Raw genomic sequence first — 21,593 nt, 5'->3', positions numbered from 1 at the left:
ATGGACAAAATTGTCCTTATTTATTTTTGGATTTCTTAAGAAATCCTTTACATTTACTTGTCTTTGATTTGAAAGTTGAGAGGTTTTTCAATCTTTTTTGAAAAAGCTTTGGTTTTTTCCAAAAGTGAGTTTTTTTATGGCTAAAATTTAAATTTACTTTTTGGGGTAACCCCATTACATCACCCAGCCAGACCTGGTAATTCTCCACCTCAAGACCATATAGAGCTTCAACATAATAACAGTGGGATTTTCTCCACATACTAGTGCATATATAGAAGCTTCTTAAGCATATTATGTCAACATTTCAAACATCCCTATAAATGCAAGGAGCTTATAGCTTAAGTGATTTAAAACATTTATCTATGCACCAAAGATCCCAAGTTTGATTTCCCCTTCCCCTAATATCGCTTGTATAAAAAATAAAAATAAAAATCCTCACAAATAGTTCATGACAAATGGTCCTAAAGCTAACTTGGTAATATCATGTGTGCTCCAAAGCACTTGCAATACCTAATCGAGGCCTTGAAGACAACCTAAGCAATTAGATGGAAGATTTAAGCTCGTCTCCCAAGATTGGAACATTTTTCTGTACCCTCTCACATGGCAAGATCTTGACAAATGAACACTGAGTTCTCATGGGACTACGTGGAGTTAATTCGTCTTCTTTTTTCTTTTTTTTTTGGTTAACACACCTTTTATTAAGAAACTGCTATTTTTTGTGGTTTGGTAATTGCTGTTGATCTGAAAGCTACCAGTTATGAGCCTCTTCATTCTTTATTCAGCCTTATTGCTAGCTTCAAACTGCTCCTAGCCAAGGGGGTGTGCTCTCTTATCATAATTTCAGGGAAGGCAACTCCCTCCTTTCTACCAAAATAAATATTTAACAAAAAATAAAAAAAAATAAAAAAGGTCCGGCAAGGCATTATGTTGAAAGAAACTGCCAGGGAGCAATTATTATAGGATATGATAATTTAGTCTTCCAAACATGAAACTGTTTGAGAGTGAAAGCTGTGAAAGCAGTGAAAGCATCTATTTAGTTAGATTTTAGGACATCAAAGAATGATGCAGGCCTATTCTTGGACTTCGCAGAGAGTTCCTGAAAAACATGAGAAGAAGCTTCAGATTAAAATTGTTCTTTTCTTCTACAGACGGTTTGCAGAATGCCTAACATTTGAAGGTCTATTGCAGAATTTTCTTTCCTTCATTCCCTCAAAGAGTTCAGAAAATTTGATACCTCTATTGCCAAAGCCAAACGCAAAATTGATGCTTCCCCCCATGGGCGGCCAATCAGTTGCAAACCTATTGGAAGTCCTTGTTTATCATAGCCAACCTGCAGATATCACACAAGTACAGAAAAGTAGAAAATCAGCCCAAAAGAAAAACAGTGGATGTAAGAGGAAGGTCATTGTAACATTTGAAATTCCTGTTTCGTCGTTGACCTAAATAGGTCAAGGCTTGATTATAACAACATGACACAATGAATTACTAGGTCAAGTTACCACAAGGGACCACATATACCTTTCTCTTATGGATAAACTCAAAAACCAAAAAGGTCCCAACTAATGAGATCAGTTAAAAGAATCCTATCCTAGTGTGTATGCTCGTAGTGTATGTATGCTGCCTGTGAAATCTTGGTAATTTCAAATGAACACTTACTAACATGAAATGGCTTTTCGATATGGAATGACAATTGAATATAGGTGTGCAAGAGTAGGAGTAATCAAAGGCCAAATGGTTATGAAAGGTTAACTTCCTGGGATAGGATTTCATATAATACTATAACAATTAGTGATAATTACCCACAATTTCAACTAGAGAAGTAGGGCTTCCAGAGAGTCTGATTAGAAGGCCTTAAAAGTTGAAAATTTAGGCACTGATGTCTACTCAATCAATAGGGGATTTCAAGAAAGATCTCTCTCTCTCTCTCTCTCTCTCTCTCTCTCTCTCTCTCTCTCTCTCTCTCATATGACGAACTACAGGATAAAGCAGAGGTTTGTTCAATTGGCAAGGAAGGTGGAAGCCCATTCGCTCAACTTGTGTATGCCAAGAGTTACACCAAAGTAACCATAACTAAATTAAGGAGCTTGAGATATGAATACACGAAAAAATAAATTACTCACAGGTATAGAAATGGCAGGAAGTCCGAGAAGATTTCCCGCAATGACAAACCGCATAAGATAACCTGAAACAAAGGAAGCTGTGCATCAATGCAAGTTTGAAAAATTGCAAAAAGTGTATCACATCTCTTTTTTTCCTTTACCTAGTGTCATTCTTACCTAGAAAATGAACCAAAAGAAAATAATAATAATAATCATAGGTGACAAGACTTCAATTTTTTTATTTCTTTTTGGGTTAATTGATGACAAGACTTTTTTTGAATGCAGAGGACAAAAGGTCAACAAGACCACATCAAATAGCAGGGATACAAAATTGTGGAGGCAGATGAAGGCCATGACAACCAATCAGTGTGGCTGAAAACCAATTTAAATTCATTCATTTTGATACTGATCAGGCAATTGCCATACAACACTTCATGTAGAGAAATTAAAGAATGAAAATTATTTCTCTCAAGCTGCAACTAAGATTGTAGAGAAGCAGACCTGTAACCTGCATGTCTGTCTCCCCATCTTTAAGAGCACTCAATGGAATTATGGGTGCTGTCATGCTTTTAACAACAAAAGAAAAGAATATCATTTCAGTTGTAATAAAGGAAAAATGCATGATATAAACACAAACTTTTCACGGAAAAAGTATTACCAGTACTCAAGGAAAAACAATGCTAACGCTAACTATAGAGGCAGAAAATGTGTAAAAACACTGACTAGTGATGACATCTATCTTAAAATATCTGTAAAAGCTTAAGACCTGTTCGGTAGAGTTTTCAAAAGAATATCTTTCACAGTAAAATAGGAAAATGCATTATGTTTTCAAAAAAATTATTTTCCGACTGAAAAGTACAGAAAACATCATTTTGAAAATTGCTCTGATACATTTTTGCACTGTATTCTGTCTCCACAATGCATATCAGTAATGAATAATAGGCCTCTCTCATCAATGTGCCTTTATAGTTTATACAAACAAGAGAATCATTTAGGTATTTAGAATGTTACACCATCAATTTTTAGCTTTCTATATAAGAATATAAGGGCGAGACAGGATCAGATATGCTGATCCAGACCTGTAATATCTGGACCAAATATAAATCAATTACCTATTTGGACCAAATTTTAATTTAAATATAGTAATTCAGCTGAATTTGGTCCATTAAATGAATTGGTTGTAGATCAGGGAAAAATCCTTTCACAGGTGCACTCATTAGTGCTGTAATCAGTAACCATTACATACCCAGTTGTTGGGGTAACTATGACATCAACCTTCTTGAAGATCTCCATATGATGGTACATAATCCTTCTCCTGAAATAAATTAGATGAAAATTAGAGCGTAGATACGAAAAATTATAAGATCACAGATTCACCAAGGTAATATATTTTTAATATTTCACTTTCCCACTAAACATTTTTATCAAACAAGAATGTGCCGCTTACCCTACCTTGGTATTCCACATGTGTACATAAATATATGTATATTTACATTTATGAGATAACTAAACATCCCAAAAAATAAATAATAAATAATATAAAAAAATAAAAAAATCAGACTCCCTTGTGCATCCACATGTACTGAAGACAAGCCATATAATTGTTTTCAGGTAATCATTTTGCCTCACCGAAGACACTGGGCAGCAACATAGTCTGACGCAGAAAATGATCGGAATAGGGCCATACTTGTACGTGTATCATATGACAATCTCGCACCATGTCTACAGACAAAAAATGTAAGGAAAAAAGAAAAACAAATACAAGAAAGAGCAGACAGAAATAAATACTGATAGAAAAGGACCATTCCATTTCCAGTACCCATTTCATATGTGAATCTCACACCATTTCTTGAACTTTTATATTTTCTATATCTAATGTATATTTTTTATATCGTCAATTTTTCTCTCTTAAAAATGTACTTTTGCCCCCCTTTATATGTATATTTATACTTCTTTTTCACATGATTTTTCTATTAACTTCAAAGGCTAAACAAATTTTCCCTCGAACTAGAATTGAATTGCTTCTTATGTGACATATTTAATTTTAATTGATTTCATTTGATGCATGTTTTCCAAAAATAAAGATTATTCACTTATTCAAGTTTATTCGAAACGAAACTTTTGAGGTAGATTCTTGATCCACTTAAAACTTCTACTGTTGATATGTGGTTAGTAGTGACGTTTTAATAATGAAAGAAATTAAAGATCTTACAGAAATTTTGATTGTATTAAGACTGAAGTTATTATGTGATACTTTAAAATTTGAAACACATAATTGACATTTATACTTATAATAACCAGAAAATGTCTCCATCAGTATTAAAGCTTTTGTGTATATAATGAGTCAATTTCCTTTTATTTTTTATATTATCTAACTTTGCCTCCCCTGGAGTAAATTCTTGGCCCTGCCACTATAGATAAGTCAAAAAGAAACATACCCATCCTCACAATACGGATTTAGCGAACTGAGACACTCAGATCCAATTGAAACAAGATGAGCAGTACGCATTTCATGGAGCTCGGGTATAACAATTTCTACCATCTATCATAAATGGAAATGCAGTCTGAGCTCAATCACAATAAAATATGATCAAATAGAAGTTATTTCCGAAATTAGGACGCAAGAATGAATTGCAAGAGTAAATGACAATGATGATGACTTACTTCACAACCATGAGTTTTTGAAAGAAGATTAAGAGCATCCTCACACTTATCGGAGATATCAGTTGAATATACATCATTAAACCACTGCAGAAGAGTGTTTGTGTATTCATAAGATGTCATGTAATATCTAAAGCAATTGAATCAACCATAGAAAGGGTAATTACCGCTGTATACTTCCCGAGTCGCAAGGATCCCAGACTATTCAAACTATCATTAAATGACAAATTTGGCACAGAAGGTGGGGACTACAAAAAAAATAGTGAATGGAAACTGGTGTTAGATATGGAAAGAAAAGCGAAGCCTAACCCACTCTTGAACAAGAATGAATGTTTGTAAAGATTGCAAGTATTGAAAGATGAGAATTCACACCTGAGAATAAATATGTAAAACTGCTAATAAAAATTGAATCAAACAAGCCAAAACCTGTCTTACCAAATACCATAGTTCAAGCATTGAACAAATTATCTCAGCAGTGAATTTCCATTCATGACTAGATTTAAATATGGATTGATTATTGACAATACACTTTTAAATCCTCTATCAAACCTGAATATTTAAACACAGCAAGCTTTCTTTCAACCAGTAAATAGATTTTCATTTATTGGTCAAGAATGAGGTCTCTATGCAAGTGACTTAAGCAGCAAAATAGTACAGAAATAAAAGGGAAATATGCAGCTATTTTGGTGCATTGTTTACGCAAGTAATAAATAATTAGGCTTACAAAAGTTACCGGATTCAAACTAATTCTATCTGCAAGAGAGGTGCCCAAAATTGCCGAGTACCTGATAAGTTATTGTTTTAGTCAGAACAAATTAGTAACATACAAAGGTGACTACTGTCTATGGCTAATGCACCAAAGATGAGAATAACAATAATTGGGTATTTAAGTAATGCATGCCATGTGTTGATTTCCAACACCCCAAAAACACTACAAGTGATGTCCTTCCACAGCTTGAAATAAAGAAATAATGGCATGAAAGAGTCAAAACAGAAAACTATGAAAATCCATAACAGGAACTTGAAGTTTACTAACAAATAACAAGTAGATAAATGATTTCCAGTCTGATCACTAGAAATAGGATAAATTTATTGGTTAATTTCATTTTCATGAAGGATCACAAGACGTCCTGTTTACAGATTTGGACCCCTAAACAGACCAGCATTCATCATTCTTGGTGCACAGAACATGGTAAAGACTTTGAATCTCTGCCAACAACATGTTTACTGTGGATTCTCAGATCAGTTCAAGGAAATGAACAAGTAAGTTTTACATGAACATCATTCGACTGATGGTAGGACAGCCAGGTACAGCACAAGCACGAGATGGACTGTGCTCAGAATGAAGAGCTGCGGCTATTATTTTTTCTGGAAATAAAATAGTGGTAGGCTCTGTTTTTTGTAACAAAGAGCTGTTGGCTATCCTTATATGGCTCTTTATTTAAAGACCACAACAGAAATTACTTGCTTAATTTTAAGAAGAAACATTTTACTCACTTTTTCAGTGGAACTCCAACCTTATATATGCATATCAGCTCATCATCATATGTTATGCAATCTAACATTGCTATCCAATTCACATGTCTATAGATCACAGATGAAATCTAAACCATTAAATATAACCAGGACATCTGAATAGTACTTTGGCAATTTCAGTCCAGCTTACAAACATAAACTTCTAGGAGTCCATTTTCAATTTGAAATATGTGAACCTTGAATAATAATTCAGCAAACTATTGGTCTACTGCAATTATGAATGAAAAGAAATACATGCAAATATGGGAAGTTTATCACACATCATGAGAAGGCTGGAATCAAACACCAGCCAGAGTAATGGAGAACCTGTTCACAAGGATGAGTTGCTTACACTAGCATGACATCCTCCACTGTAGATGCAATTGGTCCAATAATTTCCACAGTCCCTGCATCACATAATGACCTGTGCCGAAAAAGAAGTGGACAATCAATAAATCAATATTTGGTATGACATAGATGTCACAATATCCCATAATCACATCAAGTGTGATGCCTTGTTTCTTGTCTATTGAATTGGAATTATCAAAATTTTAATGAGTTATCATATTAATTTCATAGGATAAACTTATAAGCTTCACTATAAAAGTTAGAGAGAGAGAGAGAGAGAGAGAGATTAAGCATATATCAAAACATGAAACAAACTTGCCCATGGTTCAATTTGGTGTCACATGAGGAAGATCTACACTGAAACCTAATTTTCCTAATCAGATTGTTAATGGGAAACAGAAAAACAAATCTTTATACAGTCTGACTTATAAAGACATTGTGATAGAGTTCCCTTGGGAGTAATGTGGTAGGTCATAGAAAGGAAAACAGCCCATTTCAAAATGCCAATGGTACCAAATATATGTACAAGGCCCCGGTTGCTAGTCCGAGAACTAGTGGTGGCATTAAGCTCTATTTTTTTGCATTGGCAATTGATGAGCTTAGCATAGTAGATCCATTCAAAATGGTATTACTTGGTGTATGCGTTTTGGCCCAAGATGTTGTCTTAAAAGATAAACTAGAGTAGGAATTCATTCAACATTAAACTTGTGGAGGGCCATAATAGAGGCTAAGGGAAAACTGTAGCATAAAGTGCAGAAGTAATGTTCGACCTCAATCTAAAAGTGAAAGAACTCACCCCCCTATATCTGTTCGTCCATATGTTGTCTTCAAGCCCACTACACCACACAGCGAAGAAGGAATACGGATTGAACCTGCCTTTTTACATTGAGTTAAGCATACAGAATTTGTAGAAAGTGAAATAAGAAACAATATTAAGCCTTTCAAGGAATCCTTTTGCACAACCTCCACCGTCAGTTCCAAGGGCTGCAGAGCATAGCCCAGAAGCTACAATTGCTGCAGGGCCTGAAGAAGATCCACCTGTATACCTTTCTGGTGCATGGGGATTTCTCGCTGTTCTAAGGAAGCAAAATTGAGGAAAATAAATCAGTTATATAAAAATCGAGTAAGAAAATCAAGCTAATTGTGAAACTAGGAAAAAAGAAAAAAAACAAAGCTATCTGTATTTATCTCTTTTGCGGAAGCAAATAGTGCATAAAGTTTTCCTTAGAAAAAACCGGTAATAGTTGGCCCATATCGTAAAAACTTAAGCTTTTTGGGAATAGTGGTAAACCAACAAACTTTATCAGTTCAAAGTTCAAAGATAAGCACACGGGACAAATACATCATATTCAAAATCGAAAGATGTCCATACTGGAAAACAATTAGGGAATTAAGTGCAAACAAGAGATTAAAAAAATAGTGATATTACAGATTGACCGTTCAGGTATACAATGCAAAGACCAATAGTCTGTCTGATATCTACATTTATCCAGAAAGAAGAAGATAACTCCAAAATCGTTTAACACACTTATCATTACTTTAAACTAACCAGGTTCCAGATGAATTGCATTACAAACCCTGTATCTTGGGAAGCCATGTGAAGTAACATATACAGATGTTAAAAGCCTGAGTTGCTAAGTCAATATACAACATGTGCCTCATTGTACGAAGGTTTACACAACCAAGTAGGTTCAAATACATACATAAAAATTGAGCAGAAGAAATTTTATATTAAGGTCAACTAAGATCAATGTGTTAACCGCAGGTGCTAAATGGAATTGTAAACCCAACAAGGATAACCACATCTTCTTGATATATATGGTTATAAATTCAGTGCCTTGAGGCTTGACCAAATAAAATATTGAAGTTCACTGAAGTGCAGCACGAAGATGTACATTTCTTCTTAATTTTAATGAAGCTACAACTAAACACTAATCTATTTAAGGTCCTGCTGCATCTAACACATCAATGCATAGGCTTTCCATGCATGCATCAGCATACATAGCCGGTGTCCACCATCAAGGTACAGGTATACGTATGAGTAAATATAATCTCAGCATATTAGACACATTGTGTCCATGCTTACTGCTCCACGTTCAAATCCATAACATGGTTGCTAAGAAAAAATTGTTTACCCATAGTTTGAATTGTTTCCGGTTGTACCCATGCCAAGCTCATGCATATTTGCCTTCCCAACGAAAATCACACCACAACTACGCAATCTTGAAACACTTACTGCATCCTTCTTGACAGTGCGCACCTCATGCATCCATGTTGTTCCACCTGCCATCATAGAATGAGAACCTAAGTATTCTCATCTCTTTAACTTATCCGCTAAAGATAATGGTGATAATTATTTACCCTTAGATGGATGGGGAAAGCAGTCTATATCATCCTTGATTGCCACAAAAATCCCATCTAAGATAGATAATGGATTCCCTACACAACCAAAACAAACGAACATCATAGTTGACCACTGGAATACTCTACCATAGTCAACACAATCAGTAAAGGCCATTATTCTTCTTTTAATACCTTCCTCAAACCTCTTTGTTGAAGCTGCAGCTTGGTTCCTGACTTCTTCAGGGTTGAAAGAAATCAACAAAGGTTGTGGGGGTTTCTTATTGCTGAATTCCTCGATAACTGAAATTATATGCTCCGCTACCTGTGAATTTCGTAGCTCAATAAAAAAATAAGAAAATAAACTCATATAAAGTAATTCAGTTAAAGATGCAGAGTCATGAGAAATGATCAACTTACTACAGATGGGGTTGCAATCTTTGAACGGTAAGCATAAGCATAATCGCGTATCTTCCAGTACCGGAAAGATGGAGTTGAATCCCCATTCCAGCAGCTAGCAGGATCATACTGTGGAAGGCATTTCAAGGCCACTTCAACTCTGTCTTCTGGTTTTCCATCTTCATCAAGGGCAACAACACCAGGTTCTGGTTCTAATTTTCACACAACATTCACTGGGTCAGTAATCCTCACAACCATTTTCAATAAAAAAAAAGATAGAAGAGTAGAAAAGAACAAACATTTCATACCCAAAAGTAAATAAAAAAGACAATTGAAAGAACAAAAATGAAGAACCTTGGGGAGGATATTCAGGTTTGAACATGGGTGCCTCTGGTATCACAGTATTCCGCAACAACTGTAAATTGTAATAACAGATAATTCCCTTTCAGCCACTTCTAATCACTATCTAAATTCTCACACATAGTGATACATTTCAACAAGGAATTGAATTATTTAAAATAAAGAAAAACAAATTTTGAAAAGCTTGCAGACCGGAGTCATCTTGTTCTGCTTCTTCAATAATGAGATTATCAAAGAACCTATGATCGGTGCTTCAACAATCCACACAAACAGCTTAAAAGCCAAGCCAGTCAAATGGGGAGCTACAAATCCAAAAACCCAATTCATCAAAGTCAATGACAATTACTTTCCATACTCATACGAGTGTTATATTTGTGTTTGTGAACTTGTAACTGCCTGACCTTTGATTTCTTCTTGCTCGTATTTGACGGCGGACAAGTCGATGTTCTGGGCAGCCACCATCGCACGCTTCTTCGCCATTTTCACCAGCAACAAAATTCAGCAGAAAATCGACCAAATTTGGGAACAGTATGTCAGTATCAGTGTGTTTATAGTCGCAGAGATGGTGGGAGGTGGGTGAGAGAGAGAGCTACTTGTCGGTTTCAATTACGCTGCCGTCCTTGAGCTATGACCACTTCAATTTGGGATGCCTTCAAGCCTTGGTGATCTCAATGATGACGATGTTCCCTCTTTTTTTACGCTGCATTAAATTGTATACAAAAGCTGACAATAAATGTAAAGACGGTTGCTCCATGAATTCAGTAACGGATATGAAAAGAAATACCAGCAACCTTCTCTCTAATCTTTTCTTTTGAACCTTCTTCCTTCTTCTTATGACAAGTGTCATTTTCCTTATACTTAAAACAATGTTATTAATGCATCACACAAATTAGTTTTTATTTTCCAAGTTTACCCTTTTAAAATATATTGGCTTTTATATTTCCTTCAATTTATTCAAATTTTGTTACAACTTCTTTAGCACATAATTAAATACTAGCCTCTCTGCACGCGCTTCTGCGCCTGCGAGAGGTTTTTTTAAAAAAAATTTTAATTTATTTTAGAATTAAAAAAGATAATGGATAGTTGTGTTCCATAAAAATATGATCCATTATCTGAATTTTCTTTTAATTTTAATTTTTTTAATATGAAAAATTGTGAATTTACCATATTATCCTCATTTAATTAATAATTTTAATTCTTAATGTTTGCATTAACCAAGGGCATTTTCTGGTATTTTGAATGTTTCACCATTCTCTGCCTTTTGCTTTATATATATAGAAGAAAAACGTCATTTTTAGAATATAAAAAAAAAAATTTATTACATGACATTGTTATCATTTTTATTTTGTTTTTAACAAAACACACGTTCTCTTTAGAAAAAAAAAAATTAATTTTAAAAACTTCAGTTTTTATTTTCTTATTTAATTTTTTAACAAGGTGATAAGAAAGTTGTAAAAAAAAAATTAGCTTGTTATTAAAGTAAATTAATACATTTAATAAAGGTAAATTTGGAAAACAAAAATTAGTTTGTGTGATGCATTAATGACATTGTTTTAAGTGTAAAGAAAAATGACACTTGTCATGAGAAGAAGAGAGAATGTCCAAATGAGAAGGTTAGAGAAAAAGTTGCTAGCACTCCCTCGGATATGAATGGTAAAGAAAGATGTTTGAAATTTGTGAGTAAACAAAATATGAAGAAGAAAAATTATGAAATTATGTACCGACTTATTAACATTCCAAAGCTTAGAGTTTCGTTTATTTTTCGGTCCGAAGTGAGAACAATACTAAACTGGCCCTTATTATATGAGTTGGAGAAAGTACCCTCTTTTGATTAAAATCAACTTTGATGGTTTTGTGCTGCAAATAATAACTATGGCCACGTTGGTTATGTAATTCGTGACTATCAAGATACTCCTCTAATAGTTGGCATTAGTAATAGATTAGGTGTGGAATTTTGTACTGATTAACCGACCGAACTAGTTGGTTTTGTGTTTTTTTTCTTCAAATATTCCCATTTGTCGAAACCCTTCGACTCCAACTTCAAATACTCAACACTTCACCAATGCGCGACCACCATCTTATATGTGCCCACTACTTATATTTTATCACTCATGCATATTTTATCACTTTATGATCAAGAACTATCAAACTACGTCGTCGTGTTCTTGGTGTGCGTGTGTGTTTCGAGGTCCTTATCTCATTGATTCAATTTTTGGCGTCAACACCGTCAGTTGCGCTCGTCCTAGTTTTGATGGCAGTGGTCGTCGCACTCCTCTAGTCCTCTCAATCTGCAATAGTCGATCTTGGTTGCGATTCTGCAAACAAATGGCTTGGTCACTTTGCTAAATGGATACATATGTTGAAGATGTCCAATGCTTCCACAAATATAGCAAGTGATGGGTTCCAATCTTCTTCTCTCGCTTTTCTTTAGCTTCCTTCACTTTCTTCTTTTCCTCGATCTTCTTTGTCCCACTTGTACATTCTACCACTTCGAGCTTCCTCTTGTGGTCAGCCACACTCAAAATACCTTGCTCCAAATCCAAGAGCTCCATAATTTGTCTCTTTCAAGGAAACTTAACAGCCTTACCGTCTCTGTGACGAATCGTTCTTCATCATTTGTCAGCTCCTTCTTCTAACATATGGGTTGCCAACCTATTTTAGTAGAACACTCAGACAGTCTAACTTCCTCTGAAGGTGTCTAATCCAAACCTCAGACTTATTTGCCCCAGAGATCTCATAAAATCTCCTCGGCTTCATCTTCAGAAACCGGTCCTCTCAAGCTCTTGCTCACATTTTCCTCTCTTTGGAGTTTCCAATCCTAGCATCCCTGTTAAGTTGCTATAACCAACTTCCCTATGTTGTGCATTATGTGTCTGTACATTTACTTTGTCTTGGCAGCTTCTTGTCAACTAGAGTAGACAATAAAATAGTGGACAAGACTCGGAAAAAGCTCGAATATAGAAAACAATGAATCTAAGAATGAAGAGACAAGATCTAAGAAATAAGAATACACTAGGGAGATTCTTAGAAAGGAAAAAAAAGAGATTCAAGGGACAAGAATACAATTGGAGGAATTCTAGTTAAGAAGAATGGTTATGAATAAGATTGGGACAATTAGAAGGAATTTCGAAAGATAAAAGGATCTCGACGAGTTTTGGGTTGAGTGTTTTTATAAAACAACAAATTTCAAAATTTTCTTGCTCCCCTAAACTCATGCTCTACAGATCCCCTTTATTGGTTCGTTTGGACCTTCTTCTTCTAGTGGCAGTAGCTCAAGCGACAACGGCGACGACGATAGTGACAGTGTAAGGTCTGATTTTATGTAGTCTTTTTTTAGGATTTTTTTTGTTATTTTGGGCCTGAATTATTTGTGCTTGGATTGAGCTTTTATTTTGTTCGGTTGAACCCTTGCTTTTATTTCTCCAACTTTTGTATTGGGCTTTTACATAATGTTGTTAGGTAATGACAATGTTCATTCCTTTTTGACAAAAAAAAAATGCATGGGAAGAATATGATGATAGAGTCACTACTAGAAATATGGCCACTACCCACTTATATTTTAGATACAAATCCACCGGTTAGCATGTTCATTTGAGCAAATAACGCCAAGAATTAAGTACTAATTTGTAGCTAAGAAACCAATTCTAGTGGCCACTAATTAAATTAATTACCAGTTGAAATTTTTTTAAGTGGGTCAGAAGTATTATTATAAAAAAAATATAGTTTCTTGGAAGAAAATAAAAATTGTTGATCGATCATGTTGCTCTAATTCATAATTATTATTATGAATCCTGCCAGTCTGCCAATTAAGCATGTCTTGTCCCATGTTTGACCTTGTTTGAGCTCAAGTGGTCAGCAATATTTTACTTTCAATGCACATGAAAGAAAGAGAGAATGAATCAAATTAAATAGGTTACTCTTTTGAATATTTCTTTGACCAGTCAGGAGGTGCCTTTGTTCGGGTGAGAGGATTAACTTCAATTTTTGTTTCCCACAAAAAAAATAAAAAAATAAAAAGGCTTCAATTTCTTTGTCGTTGGCTTTACTTCTGTGTTTTGTGAGTACGATATGCTTTAACATTCTTTTTATTTTAGTTATGGTATATTATTTGTATTTTTGTTTTGTAATATATATATATATATTCAAAGTTAGGAAGGGGGGAGGTGGGGTTTTTCACACAGGCTACACTAGTGCTCCTAACGGTAATTTGTTATTCTAATTTCGTTATTTTTATACAAGCGATATTGGGAGAGGGAGAATCGAACTTAAGACTTCAGGTGTAGGGTAAATTCTCTTAACCACTTGAACTACAAGCCCCTTGCATTTTAATTTTCCTTTTTTACATCTCTCTTAACCCAATAACCCAAAAGGAAACAAAACGACAATAGGGGTGGATATAGTTCGGTTCAGCCTATCTCCACCCCTCAACTGCCTACCGAACTACCGCCAACCTTTGGTTTCGATCGGCTTAGTTATGGAGAAAAACAATCATAACATCTGAACCAAACCAAGTTGCCCTCAGTTTTGTCATTAAAGTTGCGACGTTGGTGAGGATTTCACAAGATCTCAACTCATGGGGAGTAAGATGACCGGATTCAGTGATCCATGGTGCAGGCAAGCGAAACGTCAACATCCCAACTATTGGCATAGGTTTAGAACATAGAAGGAAGAGTGAATGAGAAGTAAGGCAGATGGAATTTCTGATCTTGGCAAAACAATTAGTTGAGGCAAGAAAACTGAAAGTATATCCATTAGTCTTTTTGCTCATAACATTAGCATTAGTGCTTCCAATTGCTACAACTCCTGTAGAAAGGGCATTCTATGGTATGAACTTTATTAAGAACCAGTTGCGCAATTGAATGAGAGATCAATGGATGAATGATAGCTTGGCTGTATATATTGAGAAAGACATCTTCAATGACTTTATAGTCCAACTTTTTCAAAACATGAAAACTCATCGAGGACAAATGTAAATGTATTTACTGTACATGTTATCAATTATTTTTTATTTTATAGAAATTACGGAATTGCATTCATAATTCAGCAACAAAAATAAAAACCACTAGCCACAAAGGACCATTACAATAACGGAGTGATCTAACATCAAAATAAAAACAATATGGAGAGCTCCTCCACTAACGATAATGTAGACTTGAAGAAACTCTAGCATAGGCATCCCAACTAAGAATGCAGACTTAGAACAACCAAAAATAGATCAAACTTGAAAAACCAAGCCATAAGAATACAAATAAAACTCTCATAAAGGAGATGTGAAAAACTCTCACAAAAGGAGAGGTGAAAACTACACAAAAAAACCCAAAGAGTCTCTGCAATTATTCCAAACATGAAAAAATCGCAAAAAGGATGAAGATGGTTGATGGGTTTTGGAATTGAAGAGGAAACAAAGGAAGCTTAAAGAGGTTGGTATCTCAGAGCTTGATGAAAATGGAGATCCGCCTTGAGTCCGCACACCAACGGCGGTCGATGGTTCCCACACATAACAAAAATCGCAGGGGTTGAGGGAGAAGAAAATCGTATAGGGTGGAGGGAAGAAGAAAATCTCCAGGGGAGGGAAGAAGAAAATCGTAGGGGGGATGGGTTTTGTGGGTTCTGGGTTCGTGGGGGTTAGGGTTCTAGGTTCGTGGTGGTCATGGGGGAATGCAGGAGGGAGACAGAGAGAGTGTATATATATATTAAAAATATTTTATTTATATTTTAATCAATTTAAAATTAATAAAATTAAAAAATATGGGACCCATAGTGCCACACATGCAACTAACGGAGAGATCTGACAAAAACTTTAACGGTAGAACCATATTGTAACAAATTTAAAAGACTAAGGTATGTGATTATTAAAATTGAAAAGATAGGGACTAACATGTCTTAAGGATATAACCACATGGTACTAAACTGTAATTAATCCTAAAAAAAAATTCTAAATTTGCCATTGAAGGGGATGGGGAGTTAAATTCGAGTAGCATGATACTTCTGTAAGTGTTGGAAATCATTTTCCACCATTGAATTTGAAACAAAAAGATAATCTATATATATAAAGCAAAAGACAGAGAATGGTGAAACATTCATAATACCATAAAATGCCCTTGGTTAATCCAAACATTAAGAATTAAAATTATTAATTAAATGAGGATAATATGGTAAATTTACACCTTTTCATATTAAAAAAAATTAAAATTAAAAGAAAAATCAGATAATGAATCCTATTTTTATGGAACACAACTACCCATTATCTTTTTTAAATCTAAAATAAATTTTAATTTAAAAAGCCTCTCGCAGGCGCGAAAGCGCGTGCAGAGAGGCTAGTATTATTTATGGAAAAAGTTTATGACCTTATGATTATGGATAAGAATTGTATTTTTTTAAGATTAAAAATCACATATATATATATAATGAAATCGTTTCATTTTTCTATCTTAAAATCCCTATTATAATTTGAAGTATTTAGTTATATACTCATTCTTAGTAATAGTGATATGGATAAATCCTACATCATATAATTTTTATAAACAAACAAAAATTTTTTTTAAAAAAAAAACAGCTGCCCCTATAGAATTTAATTTTGATTATTAAATTACTTTAATGTCATATTGAGGGTTTGGGAGTTTTTATGAGGTTTTGGAGTTTGGCTTATTTTAACAAATCGATGACAGTTTTGTAATTTATAGAAAGTTCGTAGCCTCTTTGTTATATTATAAATGGACTTTAGGTGTGTTTCTATTTCATTTAATGTATTTTTATAATTTAGACTCCTAAATTGAGTATAATAATAAATCCCTCTTATAATTTTGGGTACAAGAAAACGAACTCACACTGACAATCGACTCGCTTAACTTAAAACTTGAATAGGGTTAGTTGGAAACGTCCCATGAGGCCTGGCACTATTAATAGTCAAAACATTTCATTATTGGTTCCTGCCTTCTGAAGTTAACTTAGTCAAACAATTAAGAATCTGGGAGTAATAAATTTGAAAAACAGCAGTTGAAAAAAGAAACTGCAGATGCAACTACAAAATCTAGGTGTCTTACTGTCAATTACAGAGAATAACACTATTGTTCCTGCTCTTAACAGTGATATTATTCTTAACATTTTTCTAAGCTCATCATGCAACCCATTATTATATTATTCTTAAATAGTGAAACATTAAATTAAACCCCTCCCTACACTAGCTGTTTATGAACATAAATAGACAAAAATACTATATAGCTAACAGATTCTTGGTTTTGATGGCCAAAATTCTAGGTATGGGTGTATAAATAGTAAATCAAGAATCAACTAGCTGATTTTAAATGAAGAAATTATTTTTATGGTACTGAAATTGATTACGTAATATAATTTGTTCACGTGTTATAATATAGATGAATGATTGAGTTAAGATTTCTCACTTTCAAGTTATAATATGAATTAATATCCACTTATATTATTAGAACACACACCGGAGTTATACATTCTGATCATAATATTACTACACTATAATTACTCTATTAAATGAGAGAGATTTTCATGCAACGGGGATAACATTTTTTACTATTTTTAACTCATAGCGCAATGACATGCTGGATAATTTTTCTACATATCTATGCATTATTGGCCGAAGATAAAAAAAAATAGTGTTATTTCCGTTACGAGAAAATGTTTTTACTACGAAATGTACCCTTTAGCCAATAAACTAGAAGCCACACATGTTCACTATATTTTGATGAGATTATTTTGACATGGACACAAATAATATAGAAATAAACAGCTCAGGATTTTTAATGAATTTAAGGTAGGAGAAATGAGCATTCATTATTATAGAAGTCCATGCCTCCACCATGCCTCCACCATGCCCAAAGAATCATAGCTCTGGCCGTAATTCATGTCTAATGGACCTTTACACCAGAAATGATATATTAATCAATTTGGATGAGACAACTCATATGATTGCATCAAATTTCTTCTACTGTTTTATGGATCTGATCCAAACCCACTTGGCTAAATTTAATTAATTTTAATGAATCTATTTAAGAAAAAGTGTAATGTAAATGTTACGCTTCTCGTATTTTTATAATCATAAATTAAGACTGATATGAGGGCTTTTCACATATAAGTCCGTCCATAATAACTTTACACTTGCTAAATATCTTGGCGCAACTACATGACTCTCTCTTACAAGCAACAAGCTGCTTCTTGTTGATGATGGAGTTGCTTGTCTTCTCCTCCCCCAAACCTCCTCTCATCCCAGTCACTTTCGCAAACGTTCACAGTATTTGTGCTGAAAAAGGCATATTTGGCGGCTTTTTTTTTTTTTTCTCTTGCAGAAGCAGTTGCTCAGAGCACCATATTTTGAAATGAGAATTTCGGATTTTTTTTCTTCTCAAATTCCGGATATAATTATGACCTTAATTTGGGGCATGGTGAAGGCATGGTCATTGAAGTTCAAAGATGAGCATACATTGAATGGCTGCCATATTTTATAACTAAATTATTAATTTATGGCAAAAGAGCACTCATAAATCTTTGTTCCTAACGTAAAAGAAGAACATGAGTGTTTTCTTCTAACTTGAAGGATTAACGTTGACTATCCATAAGAGGTTGTTGATGCGTAAAAACTTACTTCTTATGAATAGTCTACCTTAATCCTTCAAGTTAGAAGACAACATCCATATTCTTCCTTCATTTCAAACGAGATCTAAATCATTTTACTAATCCAAACTACTTTCAGTCTAATTCTCTCCATATCAAACGCGGCATTAGAGTTTCAAGTTTAGAATTTAAAATTTAGGGTAACTATCAAATGTCTCCATTCTCTTTCACTTTTCACTATTTCATTTGTTGAATATGTAACTTTCATCTTTCTTGAAATACATTCAATTGGCACTCACTGGCATTTGCAAAGAGAGACTCCCCTTATTATTAGTCCAATCCCAGTCAAAACATCACTCTCTTATCTCCTCTCTCTCTCTCCCTCCCCTGAATACATGCTAGGTGACCCCCACCCCAACCCCAAAAGTCCATCCCCCACTCACATCACCATCCACTACCCAATCTAACAACGCCACCTGTCCCAGTGATCCTATTGAACGCCAAAACAAACGAAAATAAAAGATCGCCCAAGTCTTCTCCAACCCTCCCTCTTTCTTCTCCTCCTAATCATGGACTCCCAAATCCACTAAACCACTCTCTCTCTCTCAAGCTCTCGTCGTCATAGCCATGGAGAACTACTCCTACAGCTCCTACCCGGAATCCGGCGACTCGTCCCCTCGCTCCCGCGAGATCGATTTCGAGAACCCTCCGCCATGGGACGTCGAACAAGCCAATTCGCAGTCCCAGAACTACAAAGTCAAGTTCATGTGCAGCTATGGCGGCAAGATCCTCCCCCGCCCGCACGACAACCAGCTCTGCTACGTTGGCGGTGAGACTAAGATCCTCGCCGTTGATCGCAGCACCAAGTTCGCCGCTCTCGTCTCCAAGCTCTCCTCCCTCTCCGAAACCGACGTGTCGTTCAAGTACCAGCTCCCCGGCGAAGACCTCGACGCCCTGATCTCTGTCACCAACGACGACGACTTGGAGCACATGATGCACGAGTACGATCGGGTCTACCGGACTTCCGCTAGGCCCGTCCGCATGAGATTGTTCCTCTTTAACGCCAGCCCCGACGGCGGATTCGGGTCGGATGGTGGAAGATCCGATAGGGATCGGTTCGTTGAAGCTCTAAATTCCAGTCCCGCCCAGGGACCCGACTCGAATTCCAAGCCTCCTGTCCAAAATAACGTCGACTTTCTCTTCGGTTTGGAAAAGGGAGGCGTCGCTGCCGTCGTGCCGCCTCCTCCCCCCGCGGTGCCTGCGGTACCGGAACACGTGGCGCCGCCACCAGAATTCCAGGTGAGGTCGAGTCACGGTGACCGGGTGATCGGGTCGGATCCGGTGGAGTTCCAGAGGCATTTGCAGAGGCTACAAATTGCAGAGCAAGATCATCAGCAGGCCATGTATCGGAGACAGGTTGACGAGAATCTCGTCGGAGGGTACGGCGGCGGTGCCGGAGATTATTACGTACAGAAACTTCCAGAGAAGGCGCCTCCGGTGACGGCGCCGCCGCCGCCGGGGTACTGGGCGGAGAAGCAGGTCCCCAGTGTGGGGTTTCCAGGGACGGCCGCACCTGAACAGCCGATGTACATGATCACAGCCACCACCGGAGGCGGCGCTATGTATCACGCGCCGCCGCCAATGGTACGACCGGTGACCGGCCCGCCCGGTCAAGGATACTACCACATGCAGCCGCGGATGGGGTCTGAAGTTTACCGGGATCAGCCGGTGTACAATGTGGTACCACAGCAGCAGCAGCAGCAGCAGCAGCAAAGTACTCTGCCACCGCAGCCGCAGCCAAGTACTCTGCCTCCGCAGCCTCAGCCAAGTACTCTGCCTCCGCAGCCCCCAAAATATGTGGCGACGTACGCCGAGGCGTCGCCGTATACTCAGATGGCGTACGATAGCGTGACGGGGAGGCAGGTGTACTATACTGCGCCAGGAGGTGGGGTTATGCAGCCACCGCAGCAGCAGCAGGCGTACCAAGCTGTGGGTCCCCCGGCAGTTGGCGGTGAATTGCGAGTGGCTGGCGGGTTGAGTCAAGAGGGTAAGGTGGTGGGTTCAAAGCTTCCACAGACTTCGGTGTGATATTTAATTTTTAATAAAAATTACAACATGAATATATATTTTTATATATATATATTATTATATAATATAAATAGATGAGATAAATTCGAAAGTTAGTTATGTTTCTGCTGTTCTCGTGTTTGATAACATATGGTGGAAGTATTATTATTAGTTTTTGCTTTTCATTTTGTATGCTTTGTTCGAGAGAAAGATATTTATGGCTTTTGTGCTGTATCTTGCTATTTATCTTTTTTGAGAAAAGAGCCATAGTATTATTGATAGAGGGAATAAGTAACAGTACCAAAATAATCGAGTCATCTTGTCGGGGGATTAAGCGAATTTCTCTACGTACACGGATGATTTATCTTTTGAATTTGAAGCATACATATATCTCCTTTTGGATTCATTTTTTGACATAAAATTTCTATTTGAAGCACATATATAGCCCTTTTGGGATCCACTTTTTAACATAAAATTTGGTTTGTTGTGTGCTTATGTGCATTCACGAATACAGAGGGGTTAGTAATTTTCAATTTTATCTCATGATTTTTGAGGTTGTTAGTCAATGCTCTTTTTAACCCAAAAAAAAAAAGAAAAACGTTTATAGCTACGTTTGGCCGTATTTTTTTAAAAATGTTTTATGTTCTTAAAGAAATACTTAAATTTTTGACAAAAATTTCAACATTCTAGTAAAAGTGCTTCTTCAGGTAAAAATAAATAAAAATTCCATGAGAGCCCTAAATCTTTGAAAACTTGTTTAAATGGGATTTGAATGAAAAACAAGAGGCTAAATAAACCCTTTTTCCATTTGCCTTTAAAAAAATTTATTACTTGAAAACAATTACAACAAAACGACTTTCGTTCATTTGCAATAATGTGCACTTGTCCTACTCCAAAAAAAAGAAGAAAACAACAACAACAGAAAAAAAAAAAAAAAAAAAAAAGAAGCAAAATGTGTAACCATCAAAGTTAGGAAATTCTACAATTATTTGAGTTGCATCTTTCTATCTCTGTTGGTGTATGTGTCGACGTGTGGAGGTTTAGTTAGCTGTTGGCAACAATGAAAGAGACCTCCCTCTAAATATGTAACAGCTCGCATTTCCACAGACAGGTGTGAATTTTCCCGGGAAACAAACAGCAATGATCAGCCCCACTTGCCACCCTCTTTCTTTGAATTCAAGCATAAGCATGGACTGTCCTTTTCTTATCTTATTTTCCTAGCAA

General features: G+C 36.0%; 2 protein-coding genes across 2 annotated transcripts; one reads left to right on the top strand and one right to left on the bottom strand.

Moving 5' to 3' along the window:
* On the bottom strand, positions 895 to 10,480 carry LOC18767491 (fatty acid amide hydrolase). The gene is made up of 20 exons (XM_007200240.2): positions 10,124 to 10,480; positions 9,915 to 10,024; positions 9,717 to 9,777; positions 9,384 to 9,574; positions 9,159 to 9,288; positions 8,985 to 9,062; positions 8,759 to 8,906; positions 7,587 to 7,699; positions 7,420 to 7,495; positions 6,628 to 6,699; positions 5,494 to 5,545; positions 4,928 to 5,008; positions 4,764 to 4,847; positions 4,538 to 4,641; positions 3,729 to 3,821; positions 3,346 to 3,414; positions 2,601 to 2,665; positions 2,121 to 2,182; positions 1,235 to 1,330; positions 895 to 1,096 (listed from the first exon to the last, which is right to left on the bottom strand). Exons 1-20 carry the CDS (start codon positions 10,200 to 10,202, stop codon positions 1,034 to 1,036), a joined length of 1,827 nt encoding a protein of 608 aa, XP_007200302.1. The 5' UTR covers positions 10,203 to 10,480; the 3' UTR covers positions 895 to 1,033.
* LOC18767237 lies at positions 18,625 to 20,744 on the top strand. The gene has a single exon (XM_020570386.1). The coding sequence runs from the start codon at positions 18,930 to 18,932 to the stop codon at positions 20,388 to 20,390; it is 1,461 nt and encodes a 486-aa protein (XP_020425975.1). The 5' UTR covers positions 18,625 to 18,929; the 3' UTR covers positions 20,391 to 20,744.

This window comes from Prunus persica, chromosome G8, assembly GCF_000346465.2.
Source record: "Prunus persica cultivar Lovell chromosome G8, Prunus_persica_NCBIv2, whole genome shotgun sequence".
Taxonomy (NCBI): Eukaryota; Viridiplantae; Streptophyta; class Magnoliopsida; order Rosales; family Rosaceae; genus Prunus; species Prunus persica.
Note: the sequence above shows the minus strand (reverse complement) of the source record. Positions and strands in the feature narration are given on the sequence as shown.

Bases quoted from the DNA above. Each gene is read 5' to 3' on its own strand.
- LOC18767491 (XM_007200240.2), bottom strand. From the start codon at position 10,202: ATGGCGAAGAAGCGTGCGATGGTGGCTGCCCAGAACATCGACTTGTCC. The intron at 8,907-8,984 runs GTAAATAATTAT...CTATGATGGCAG, and splicing joins CTTTCCCCATCCATCTAAGG to GTGGAACAACATGGATGCAT. The intron at 5,009-5,493 runs GTAACTTTTGTA...TTTTTTTTGTAG, and splicing joins ATAGAATTAGTTTGAATCCG to TCCCCACCTTCTGTGCCAAA.
- LOC18767237 (XM_020570386.1), top strand. From the start codon at position 18,930: ATGGAGAACTACTCCTACAGCTCCTACCCGGAATCCGGCGACTCGTCC.